The 12,839-nt window shown below is 32.4% G+C and overlaps 1 protein-coding gene across 1 annotated transcript; it reads left to right on the top strand.

Annotated features, from left to right (window-relative positions):
- Positions 1 to 2,455: 2,455 nt before the first annotated feature.
- On the top strand, positions 2,456 to 8,579 carry LOC136222050 (protein argonaute 5-like). Its single transcript, XM_066009523.1, has 22 exons — positions 2,456 to 3,055; positions 3,214 to 3,431; positions 3,530 to 3,679; positions 3,764 to 3,897; positions 3,976 to 4,085; positions 4,172 to 4,275; positions 5,249 to 5,387; positions 5,472 to 5,588; positions 5,675 to 5,785; positions 5,864 to 5,935; positions 6,025 to 6,147; positions 6,235 to 6,400; positions 6,479 to 6,600; positions 6,682 to 6,819; positions 6,888 to 7,030; positions 7,109 to 7,171; positions 7,242 to 7,305; positions 7,484 to 7,610; positions 7,687 to 7,760; positions 7,833 to 7,927; positions 8,030 to 8,061; positions 8,151 to 8,579. Exons 1-22 carry the CDS (start codon positions 2,564 to 2,566, stop codon positions 8,324 to 8,326), a joined length of 2,970 nt encoding a protein of 989 aa, XP_065865595.1. The 5' UTR covers positions 2,456 to 2,563; the 3' UTR covers positions 8,327 to 8,579.
- The last annotated feature ends 4,260 nt before the right edge of the window (positions 8,580 to 12,839 follow it).

A 12,839-nucleotide genomic window follows, 5' to 3' on the forward strand; every position in this document is an offset into this window, starting at 1 on the left:
AGGCACAATTATAGGTCTTATTTTTTTTTTGTAAACTCTTGGGTGTTTATATTGATATATATATATTTTTTATATGTAATTTAATAATTATTACTTTATATTTTTATTGGGCCCTTAAGGATTCAAATATTTTTTTATTACTTAATGCATTTAGCGAGGTTATTACTTTAGTCCATTGACCCAAGTCGGGACCGGAAGAATTTATTATATAATCGAGGTTATTACTTTATCGAATATTCATTTATCGAGGTTTAACTGTATAGTTTTCTCAAATACTTGGAGAAAGCAAATGGAATGAACGGCAAAAACACAAAATTAAAACGATAATCCAGTGTTTGTTCAATCAAAATTTCAACTTGTAATTTATAAATAAAAAAAGATAAAATAAAAGATTAATGAAAATATGTTATTGAATTTTTATTAAAAAAATATATTTTAATGTTTCCTTAATGAAAACATTAGAATATTTATTCTAATGTAAGATAATTTAAACAATATATTATAAAACAAAAAAAACATTTACTAAAAACTCCAAAATGAAAACTTTTAAATAATTTTATACGTAATAATTTAAAAAAATTAAACAGTCACTAAATGTAATCGTCTGCCATTATATCACTTTTCTGTACCGAAATAAAAGTCTGACCAAAATAGTAAATTACTTATCTATTTAACGAGTAATTACCTACCCATGAACAATTTAATAATAGTCCAAAATTGTAACGTTCTCACCGAATATAAAACTGGATCTATAGTCGAGTCAGAAATAATTTCATTCAATCAAATGATTTAAATACTATAAAAATATTACCATTTTAAATGGATTGAATTTAAAGTAGATAAAACAGTTAAATGATTGCAAGCTTTCTAATGGTCGTTACAATTATAATTTTGAAATACTTCAACGATACTGCATGTTTAGGCTCCAATTATATTTTAAATACATTATCATTATTGTGATTTTGTTTTAGATAATCATAATAAAGAAATTCTAAAAATAAAAGCCTAGAATTAATTATTCACTAATCTTAAATCAAAATAGGTAGTATAATCAAATACTTTCCCTTAATAAATTGAAAAAATGATTACAATTAAGGAAAACTCAATCTAAAAAAAGGAAAATCCAAACCTTTTTAGCTTTTTAATTCCTTCCAAAATCATTAACAATTACTCCAATTTCCATAAATAATTATGTCATAGAACTTTTGAATTAATTCTCTCCATTTTTCATAAATAATTAAGCCGAATACAAGTAGTTTGTGCATACTGGATGAATGTTTTTGATTGAATTTGATGAATTTCAGATTTGGGTTCCTAATTTCATGAATTTGATGGATATTTTAGAATGTTTGTAGTGGATGTTTTATGGAAATTTTGGAGTATTGATGAATTTGATGTTTTTTGGTATTAATATTATATTGTCCGAGTTTTTTTTATTACCCTTTGGCTTCATATAGACTAAGTCATTCAGCATGTCTAGACGTGCCAAATAAACACATTTATCTATTAATATAAAATAAAAGATTAATGAAAATATGTTATTGATTTTTTTATTAAAAAATATATTTAATGTTTCCTTAATGAAAATATTAAAATATTTAATAATTTAAACAATATATTATAAAACAAAAAACATTTACTAAAAACTCCAAAATGAAAACTTTTAAATAATTTTATACGTAATAATTTAAAAAAATTAAACAACCCTTAAATGTAACCGTCTTCCATTGTATTACTCTTATGTACAAAAATAAAAGTCGAATCAAAATAGTAAATTATTATCCATTTGGCAAGTAATTACCGATTCACGAACAATTTAATAATAGTCCAATATTGTAACGTTCTCACCGAATATAAAACCGGATCAATAATTACGATATAAATAATTTCATTCAATCAAATGATTTAAATACTATGAAAATATTACCATTTTAAAAAATTGAATGTAAAGTAGATAAAATAATACGTCCCATTTAACAAAACTGGTTTCCTTCTCCTCTAAGGCGCCGAACGCACCACATATAACACGTACAATACACATGCCATATGCAGCACATCTAACGAGTTACGGGTTCGTGTTGTTAATAAATTTATTACAACAAATTCTTTGTGAGTTATAATTATAAAACTAATAGTAACTCATTATATTGCTCTTTTGTTTGGAAATAAGATATTAGGGTCAAAATAGTAAATTACCCATTCATTCATTTTGCAGTTAACTGCAAGCAATTAGTACCTACCCACGTCACGCATTTTTAGCTTTCTTTTTAAAAATAAAATAAAATAAACCAAAAGGACAGAAATGAAATTAAAATAAAGAACAGAGGGCGAAACGGTCATAAAATAATATGATTAAGCTTCCCGAGTAATCCATTTCCTCTATAGGCGTAAATTTCTCCCTCTACCCGATCACATCACTATCACACGTCTTTCTATCTATATAAACTCCCGTCTTCCCCCCTCTCTCGCTCTCTCTCTCACCTCTCTCTATCTCTTTCAAAACTAATTTTATATTCCCGCTCCTTCCTTTTCATCTCCGATCAACACAACAACCGTTAAAACAATGTCACGCAGAGGCGGTAGCGGTGGAGGACGGCGTCAAGACACTCGCCGTGAACAACAACAGCCTACTCCGTCTTTCCAGCGCGGTGGTGGTAGAGGTCGTGGTGGTCCCGGTGGACCTCCTCCTCCTCAGCCGGATTCCGCATTTCCTGCGCTAGGACGTACTTCTGCTCCCTCTGCCGTTCCGCGGACAACTTCAACTGCTTCGGCCGTTCCGCCTCCTCAGCAGGCTGTGGCATCGTTTTCGTCGGCGGTGAGGCCGGCTCCGGCGGAGGCCTCCACTTCTGCGGCTGCGGTGGAGAAAGTGCGAAAACAAGTCGAGCAGAAGCTTGCCATTGGTGAACCGGCGGTCAAGGATTCAGCGCCGCCGGCGTCCTCGAAGTCTGTTCGGTTTCCTTCTAGGCCTGGTTTTGGTACCCTGGGAAAGAAATGTATGCTGAAGGCTAACCATTTTCTGGTTGAAATCTCCGAGAGAGACTTCCGTCAATACGATGTAATGTTGCTAACATCGTTATATATATGTGTTTGTGCGCGCGCGTCCTATTTTTAGTTCTACTGCTAATTATGTTTCCTATTTTTAGTACTACTGCTTATTATGTACTACCCGATTTTTAGTTCCATTGTTCACATTTTTTTCTTTGATTATTTTAGGTGACAATAACTCCTGAAGTACTGTCAAAAGCGATAAACCGACTAGTGATTTCACAGCTTATCACTCAGTATCGCCAGTCGCACTTGGGTAACAGAATGGCAGCGTATGATGGAAGAAAAAGTTTATACACTGCTGGGCCTTTGCCTTTTGAATCCAAGGAATTTGTTGTTAAACTCCCTGAAAAGGACCAAAAAGCTGGGTCCTCTGGTTCTGCCAAGTAATTATTTCTGTTATTTGTATTTTCAGCATAATATTGCACTTTTTTCTAATTTGTTTTTGCACAATAACATTGAATTTTGTCCTGTTCCTTTACAGGAAGGATCGTGAGTTCAAGGTCGCTATTAAGTTCGCCTCCATGGTGGATCAGCATCATCTTCGCGAATTTTTGAGCGGTAAACAAATAGATTCTCCACAAGAGGCAATTCAAGCTCTTGATATTGTTCTGCGGGCTAGTCCATCGAACGAGTGAGTGGTTATAGCTGTAATTAGTGATATTAGTACTTTGCTGTTATTCATGTAGTTTCTAAGTTAGGTGGTTATTTTTATCAGCTATACTATTGTTGGGAGGTCGTTTTTCTCACTCAAGTTGGGGGATCCGGGTGAACTTGGTGATGGCGTTGAATACTGGCGGGGATACTATCAAAGTCTCCGTCCAACTCAGATGGGGCTTTCTCTCAATGTTGGTCTGTATTGTGTTTTGTATAAGTTTTATTCCTGTTCTTTCCATGCTTTATTCTGATTATCTGATTTCTAAGTTACAGACGTGTCGGCTAGATCTTTCTACGAGCCTATTCCTGTCATTGAATTTGTTAGCAAAAACTTCAGATTGAGAGATATGAACAGACCTGTGTCCGATCAAGACCGTGTTAAGGTAGTTTTTAAAGTTTCATATGCAGTCTAAGTATCTAAATATGTTTATCCTTCAGTCCATTCATGGTTGCCCATTATCTCTTACAGTTGAAGAAAGCTCTTAGAGGACTAAGAGTAGGACTAAGTCATCAGGATCATGTCAAAACATACAAGATCACTGGTTTATCCAGCCAGCCATTAAATCAAATTTTGTGAGTTGTTTATGTGTATGGATGTTGTTTGTATAGGTCATATTGTGTTTTAGCAGTTGTTTAAATATTACTCTCCCCTTTTCAAAATAATTGTCATATTTGACCAAATTTCTTATTTCATATTAGTTATCATGTTCAGGTTTCAAGCCAATTTTTTACTATTTTAACCTTATTAATGAGTTTGACACTAAACTGCTTTTTTTTTATTGTTTTGAGTTTTCCCTTATTCGCCATTGAATTTCCATATTAATGTTTGGACATTGGTGAATTACTGGGCATTTATTTTTTCCGGAGTAAATGTACAAAACAGATGGTATGTGCAATCTGGTCCAATGTGACTATTCTTTTGTAATGGAGGGAGTATTATTATGTTGAATGTTTTCACTAACATGGTCAATCATTGTTAGTCAGACTTCATGTTTGTGAAAAAACTGCTTTTAGTTTTTCTTGTTTTGAGTTTTCTCTTATTTGCCATTGAATTTCCAAATTAATATCTGGACATTGGTGAATTATTGGGCATTTTTTTTTCCGCAATTAAATGGACAAAGCAGATGGATGTGACAAGTTGATGAATTGATTTATGCATCTTTTAAATTCAATTTATTTCTTGTTCTTGTTTTGTAATCTCTAAAATATATGACCCGGAGCTATTTATTGAGTCATGGGTCGCTGTACTGGAAAATCTTGAATCAGAGCTTCTTTATAAATTTCTGGCAGATGTAGATAATAGTTTATTATTAAGAATTTTGGATCAAGTAACTTTTCTGAAATTAAACTCTTGTTTCTTACAAGAATTGTAGCTTCCTAAACAAAACATCACAAAATAATTCTTCCCTAACACACTCCCATCTGAAACAGGAAGGGTGTTTGGGGATTATTTGTACTATTAGCACACTAAATTTTGACAGTTCAATTTAATGCGGAAAAGTTGTAAAAATTATTTTTCTCTGCCTAATTTATGTTTTTTTTATAGCTTCAATCAGGATGATGGTAGTGCCAAAATCTCAGTTGTTCAGTATTTTCGTGAAAGATACAATATTGCACTCAGATATACAGCATTGCCTGGACTTCAAGCGGGGAGTGATTCAAGGCCTATTTACTTGCCAATGGAGGTTCTTTTGTTAATTACTAGTTGCTAATTTTTTAGCTATGTTGAAGTTGTTACTTGCGCTTAAATGCTTGTCTTTGGCTTATAGCTGTGTAAGATAGTGGAAGGACAGAGATATACAAAGAAGTTAAATGGAAGACAAGTAAATTCACTGCTAAGAGCGACCTGTGAACGCCCTTTTGAACGGGAAGCGAACATTAAGAAAGTAATTAACTTTCCCGACCTATTTTTTGTTTCATTTTTGCTGATTATGAGTTTATCTGCTGTTTATTTTTCTTTTTCATCATGTAGATGGTTCAAACGAACAAATTCCACAAAAATGAGCTTGTAAATGATGAGTTTGGGATACGAGTGAAGGAGGAACTTACATTTGTTGAAGCACGGGTTTTGCCTCCCCCAATGGTAATTATAAATGTCTTATACTACTGTCTTCCTGTTTCTGTATAGCTCAGTACGATTCTGTTCTGTGGTTGAATGCAGCTGAATTATCATTCCACTGGGGGTGAAGCAAGGGTCAATCCCTCTCTTGGGCAGTGGAATATGATTAACAAGGTGAACTTTTGTTTTGAAATGTTTGTAGTGATAACAAAAAATTACAAAACGAAATTGTTAATTGGCATATTGTTATCCCAATTTTGCAGAAAATGGTTAATGGAGGAAGAGTGGATTTTTGGACATGTGTGAACTTCTCTTCACAAATCCGTACAGATTTACCAACGGAATTTTGTAGACAATTGATACAAATGTGTGTTAGCAAAGGCATGGTATGATATAGTAAATCTGTTTACCTCTAATATTGAATCCTTATTCTTTTAAACTAACCTTTTGTATGTTACCCTACATGATGCTAGGAATTCAACACAAATGCTCTCATTCCAATTCGAGCAGCTCATCCTTCCCAAATTGAGAAGACTCTTGTTGAAATTCACAAGGATTGTGAAGCTAAATTGGCAAACCAAGAAAAAGCAAGGCTTCAGTTGTTGATAATTATTCTACCCGATTTCACAGGCTCATATGGTAAGTCATAAATCAAGATGTTGTAAGATTTAGCACTAGAAGCTTCTTCATACAACCTGTGCGTTATTTGTTTTGTAGGGACAATTAAACGAATATGTGAAACGGAGCTCGGAATTGTTTCACAATGCTGTCAACCAAAGCAAGCTTTAAGGCTAGACAAACAATATTTTGAAAATATTGCCCTCAAAATCAATGTTAAGGTATAACCAACATGAATGTTTCCTTTGGTGTCTGCTTAATTTTTTCTTGCTTTCATTTCTGAAGAGTTAATCTTCTGCTAGGTTGGAGGCCGTAACAATGTGTTAAGTGATGCTATACAAAGGAGGATTCCTCTCGTTTCTGATCGTCCAACAATAATTCTGGGTGCTGATGTAACTCATCCATCTCCAGGGGAAGATTCTAGTCCTTCAATAGCAGCGGTATGTGAAGGAATCTGTTCTTGTTATTGTATTGGCTCATTGTGCTGATAATTTGATTGATGGTTCAGGTTGTGGCATCAATGGACTGGCCCGAAATAACCAAGTATAGAGGAATTGTCTCTGCCCAGACTCACCGTGAAGAAATCATTCAAGATCTGTACAAGACATATCAAGATAAAGACAGGGGCTTAGTCCACTCTGGAATGATCAGGTACTGTTAACTTGTGTATTTCCAACTATGTCCTGCTGTTATGAGATTTTCTTCCTAATATGTTTTGCTTCCATGTAGGGAATTGTTCATTGCTTTTCGAAGAAGTACTGGTCAAAAGCCTCACAGGATTATCTTTTACAGGTAAGATATTGTATGATTGTATGGTTCCATTTCCATGCAAGATGTTGATGTTGCTGTTTTAACTCGTTAGGGATGGCGTTAGCGAGGGACAATTTAACCAAGTTCTTCTTTACGAGATGGATGCAATACGGAAGGTACTTTTTTTTTTGTTTTGGGAGTTACTGTCTTTTTTTTCCCACTTTTGCATGCCTGATAGCACTGCTGGAACACTATTTATCTCAGATATGATCCATGTTATTGTACAAGAATTTTCTTTTTGTTGTGTATTGAAGGATTCTGATGTTTTATTATGAATTAATGCTCTATTTTCAGGCTTGTGCATCACTGGAGGAGGGTTATTGTCCCCCAGTTACATTTGTTGTGGTGCAAAAGAGGCATCATACACGCCTTTTCCCTGCTGATCGTTCGGGTGCCGACAAGAATGGGAATATCCTGCCAGGTTTTTGAACTGGCAATTTCTAATAATTTTTCATTTTACTTTTTGGTGGACTCGAGCATTTATGTATATTTCTCAGGTACTGTGGTTGACACAAAGATATGTCACCAAAGAGAGTTTGATTTCTACCTGAACAGTCACGCGTCAATTAAGGTAATTGCCTCTCCATAGTTACAGTTTCCTCGTCAGAGAAATAGAATAACGCTCTATGAATTATGGGTGCAGGGTACAAGTAGGCCTGCACATTACCATGTGCTGTTCGATGAGAACAACTTTAGTGCCGATATACTGCAGATGCTGACCAATAGTCTCTGTTATACGTAATATTCTCTCTCTGAATAGTCATGTTTTTATATCTTCCCATCTCATATAACATTTGCACTACTTAATTGGTTTTAATTGATTGTTGGCATATCTTTCAGCTATGCAAGGTGCACTCGTTCTGTTTCCTTAGGTATGACCGAACCATACTTCTTTCTCCTTTCCCCCCTTTTGATTTGCTTCTTGAAACAAACCAATGATCATTGTTAAATTTCTATGCAGTACCTCCTGCGTACTATGCCCATCTAGCGGCTTTTCGTGCCCGCTATTACATCGAGGGCGAAACATCAGATGGGAATTCAAGTGGTCCTGCTGCTGGTGGAGCTGGGAGGAACAGACCGATTAGGCCTCTGCCTGCTATTAAGGACAACGTGAAAGATGTTATGTTTTATTGCTGATCTTGTGGCGGGGCATCTTTTTTGTAGTGGCTCCTTTCTATGAACAGTTTCTGAAGATAGGATATGACCAGTGCTAACTGTTTTTTGATAAGCAAATGCCTATATTTGAGGCGTGAATGCTTTGGGTTTTATAGTTTTGAAACAAAGTAGGCATATGTTTATTGATGCTGGTAGTGGATGAATGATGAAATTACACACAAATTCCTGTATATATTTGCTTCATTCTCCATATAAATATAGATATCTTCAATTCTATCCTCTGTTATTGATGTTATTATGTGTTGAATCATATCCTCGGCTCAAAAGAATATTCATATTCATTTTCACATGAAGTACCAAATCTCAGTTTCATTTATTTCTTGTAGCTAAGAATCACATTGGAGGTTGGATGTGTCTGCTTCGATTATTAGCATTTGTAGTATAAGTGTTTTTTTTTTTTTTATGTAGAGAAAATCAATAAAAGTTATAATTGAACTGGTTATTAATTTCCATTCTGTTTTCAAATTAAAATTGGACCAGTCTAAAAATTATGGCATTACATTCATTTAGGTCCTAAATTAAAACTTTAAAATCAACTAGCATGAATACGGATGTTAAAAAAAATACCCACATTATTTCCTTATTCATATATACATAAAAAAACAGTTATATCATAGCTTGTTATATAAGGAAATTTTGTTTGAAGAGATTTTAAACAGATTCTCAAAGCAATAAAAATGAAAAGATTTAATATTTAAGCAATTTGTTTAAGAATCTTATTTGATCTTCATACCACATTATTGTTCCAACAAAAGAATATACATATTTTAGAATGTCTGGACCTAATACATCTGCATTCTGAAAATAAACATTAATAGAACTAAATTTTGCTATTTGAATTAGGTTTCACACATAAGATCAATATAATAAGCATTCTATTTTTTTGTTTAATAATATTTGCATAAAGTACTAAAATAGGACTATGGTTTTTGGGAAAGCACCAATTTAGATTCTATGAATTGAAAATAGCACAAATATATGCTTAACATTTAAAAAATGGTATCAATTTAGTGCTCGATAATGGAATGTGACACATCAATTATACTTGGAGAGTGCTATTTTGTACGTGGAGTCTAAATTGATACTTGCCCAAAAACCATAAGCCTATTTTAATACCTTATCCTATAATATTTTAAATGGAAATGTAGCAAGTGCTTAAAATAAGCAATGGAAATGTTTCCAACAACATATGTTACACCATACGTAATTTCCTTGCTATGTTAATCGATACTGGTTGTCAAAATTGTAAATCGTCTTACATCAAAACATATAGAATACATGTGTAACGGTAAATTTTCCCTATTTCAAAAGATTGACACTAACTTTACAATTCCTCTAATTATTTACATTTTCTATATCTTACAACATTAGGTTACTTTAGAATCTGAAGTTGTGATGTTGCTTTGAAACTCCACGAACCAAATACAGAACATCTACTTATGATGGTGCCTTAATTTGCCTATCCAAAGTCAAGTGATCTGAAACATTTCATTGCAAATCCCAAAATTCAAGTAATTGAATTACGGTTTCACATCCATACATATTTTAATTAGAATTGTTGTTGTAGATCCACATCATGAAGGTAACTACCGGCCAGCAGGTGGTGATTGAAATACCAACAAACTCAAAGTAGAAGACCCCTTTCCATTGCTGATTCCTTTGAGACTTTTTGAAGTCCCTGTCTTAGCTATCTTATTTTGAAGGAGCAAGTCAACAAGGTTTGTCAAGAAAAGTGGCAGTTCTCGAGTTCAGAAATAGCAGCTTTGGAGAAGAATTGATATGTCTTTCATTTCGGAAGCAACTTTCTACATCAAAGTTAGAGGAGAAGTATGAATTGCTAATCTTGGGTACACAACTTAGAAATAAAAATAACTTCAGGACTAATATTAGGCAAAACTAATTTTATCAAGTAAATTATAGACATCCATATAATGTCACATTCCATGGCTTCTTCAAACACTTCTAAATAATATTTTCCTTATCTAACCTACATTGATCTTTAGGGATACGTTAGCCAAATACTGCTTGCTAATCTTAATGACGTGCTTTGTAAAGTAGCAGTGTGATATCAATCCAAAATCAGTATCACATATCGGCTTGAGATTGCCTGAAAGAAATAATCATATTAATTTTTCATTTTAATCACATCTTCATTTTCTTTTTCTCAAATCAAGCAAATCAAGCTTTACAAAAAAATGTATTGTAAAGTACAAATATGGACATTCTAGTAGCCACTTAATGCAGATATATATAAGGGGAAATTACATCAAACATCATGTTTGATAATAATTTTGCAGTTTGGTATGTGATTTTTTTTTATTATATCATTCCATAATTTCATTTTAATTATTTTATCATAAACCCTAATATTTATTTTAACTTTGTCAAATACAACAGTTATGCCCATTTTCTTTTTACAGTTTTTTTTTTCATTATCTTATCACGTTTTTTCTTTCTTTCATGGATTAAGTGATGGGTTTTACATAATTAATGATTAGGATATGATATTGGTTTATACAATTGCAAAATCAAAAGCTTTTTTTTTTTTATGAAAATAAGTCTATTAGTTAAATCTAAAGAAAATCAGTATATGTTAAAGTCATAATAATAATAATAAAATATTGCTTTTTTCAAAAAAAAAATTACTGTAAAAAGGGCCTTTTGTGTACATATACAAACCTCAATAATGTTAAAATTGTTGGATATTAATATGATTATCCCTTCTAAAAAAATATGGTTATCCAAGTAAAAAAAAAAATATGATTATTCAAATTTAAATTATATTATTATTTTCCACCATATCAATAAAGAAGTTTCATCAAAATAAAGAAGTAGAGATGACTGGTGGCTGAATTTATTTTTATGGATATACAGTTTTTTATCTAAAATTATTGTAATAGATAAAACCAACTTTTCTAAAAAATAATAATAAAATAAAATAAAACCAACCAAATGCAAGAGTTGTATCGTTATTGACATAGTGAGTATAGGATTTGAAGTGTTTGACAAAAGAGGAATAAATATTACCACTTTGAGACTTTTGTATTATCTCTTAATAAATATGAGTTTTATGTAACTAACCTTATATATAATGCATACCATAAAAGGCTCCACTATTATCAGGAAAAATAGCTAATAGGAGCTCCAGTTCTTTTCCTTTGGTTTGTGTGCTTCTTTGGTTTTGTTTGCGGAAGCACGACAAACATGCTTCAAAGCTTTCTCCACTAGGTCAGACCTTGCATTGTAGATAGAAATTCTATACGGAATTCCTAACAGCAGCAAAATAAAAAAATTGAAATAAAGATCTACCCAAAAGTAAAATCCGATCTACTCAAAATGTGACGATGGTCATACAAAATTACAAAATGCACAATATAATCATCAATAAAGAAAGAGCATTATACACAGTAATACAAATAAACTGAGGTATGCCAATGAAATGAATCAACTTTGGAAAATTCAAATGGTTAATGTATGCCATTTTTTAAGGCTATATGGTAAGAAATGCAATGAAAAAATTATGTCCAAAAGAACTGAAATGGATAAAATTTAAATTATTATTATTCTAAAAATAGTCATTTTCAAACTCCAAACAAATGACCAGACAAAAGAACAAAGGAAATTGGGGAAGTTCCATTGAGTATACCTCCTTAATTACCTTATAAGAAAAATCAATTCGAACAAATATTGAGTTTAGTTATGTGCACACAATAAAACAAAAACAAAATGTGGAAGAAAGAGAAGCAATCCACAAAATTAACCATCAACTAAAGCTTCAAGTTGAGAAGTATTTAATTCAGAACAAAATTAGGCATGATTAACTATTAAACTGCAGATCCTCTTACAGTATCAACATCCAAAGATAAATGAGAAATTAGAACTCACCCAGGATGAAATAAACTAAACAACCTACCTCATCATAATAATCCAAAGTGTAATATTATACCCCTGTAAAATTGAAAAATAAGAAATCGAGGAATCAATTTAGAATTACATGAAATACAACATAATCAATTCTGATTTCCAGAATAAAAATTAAAATTGGAAAAAAGAAATTGGAGTAGCTTAAGCTATCAATTAAGTAGATAGTAAAATGAAAAACTATATGCTTTAAAAGCATAGATACCTGGAAATAATTAAGTGAACTGGGCATTGCTTGAAGCTTAAAAACTCAGATACCTAGAAAGAACTAATTGAACTGGGCATTACTTAAACAAATTATATGTGCTACCAGATGAAAATAATAATATTAAACAAAGATATTTAACAAACTGCTAATTGATAACAAAAAACAGAAAATAGATTGTTATACATAGTGTGCACCAAAAAATGTTAATAGATTAGAAATAGTGAATGAGATCAACATGCATTTGGTAGTATTGAGGCGGTAACAGTTTACCTGGAGTGAGAGAGAGGTTGCGAGAAACCCTAGAGTTTATCTAAGAGAGATGGTGAGCCACATAAAGTAATACAA

Source organism: Euphorbia lathyris, chromosome 3, assembly GCF_963576675.1.
Source record: "Euphorbia lathyris chromosome 3, ddEupLath1.1, whole genome shotgun sequence".
Lineage (NCBI taxonomy): Eukaryota > Viridiplantae > Streptophyta > Magnoliopsida > Malpighiales > Euphorbiaceae > Euphorbia > Euphorbia lathyris.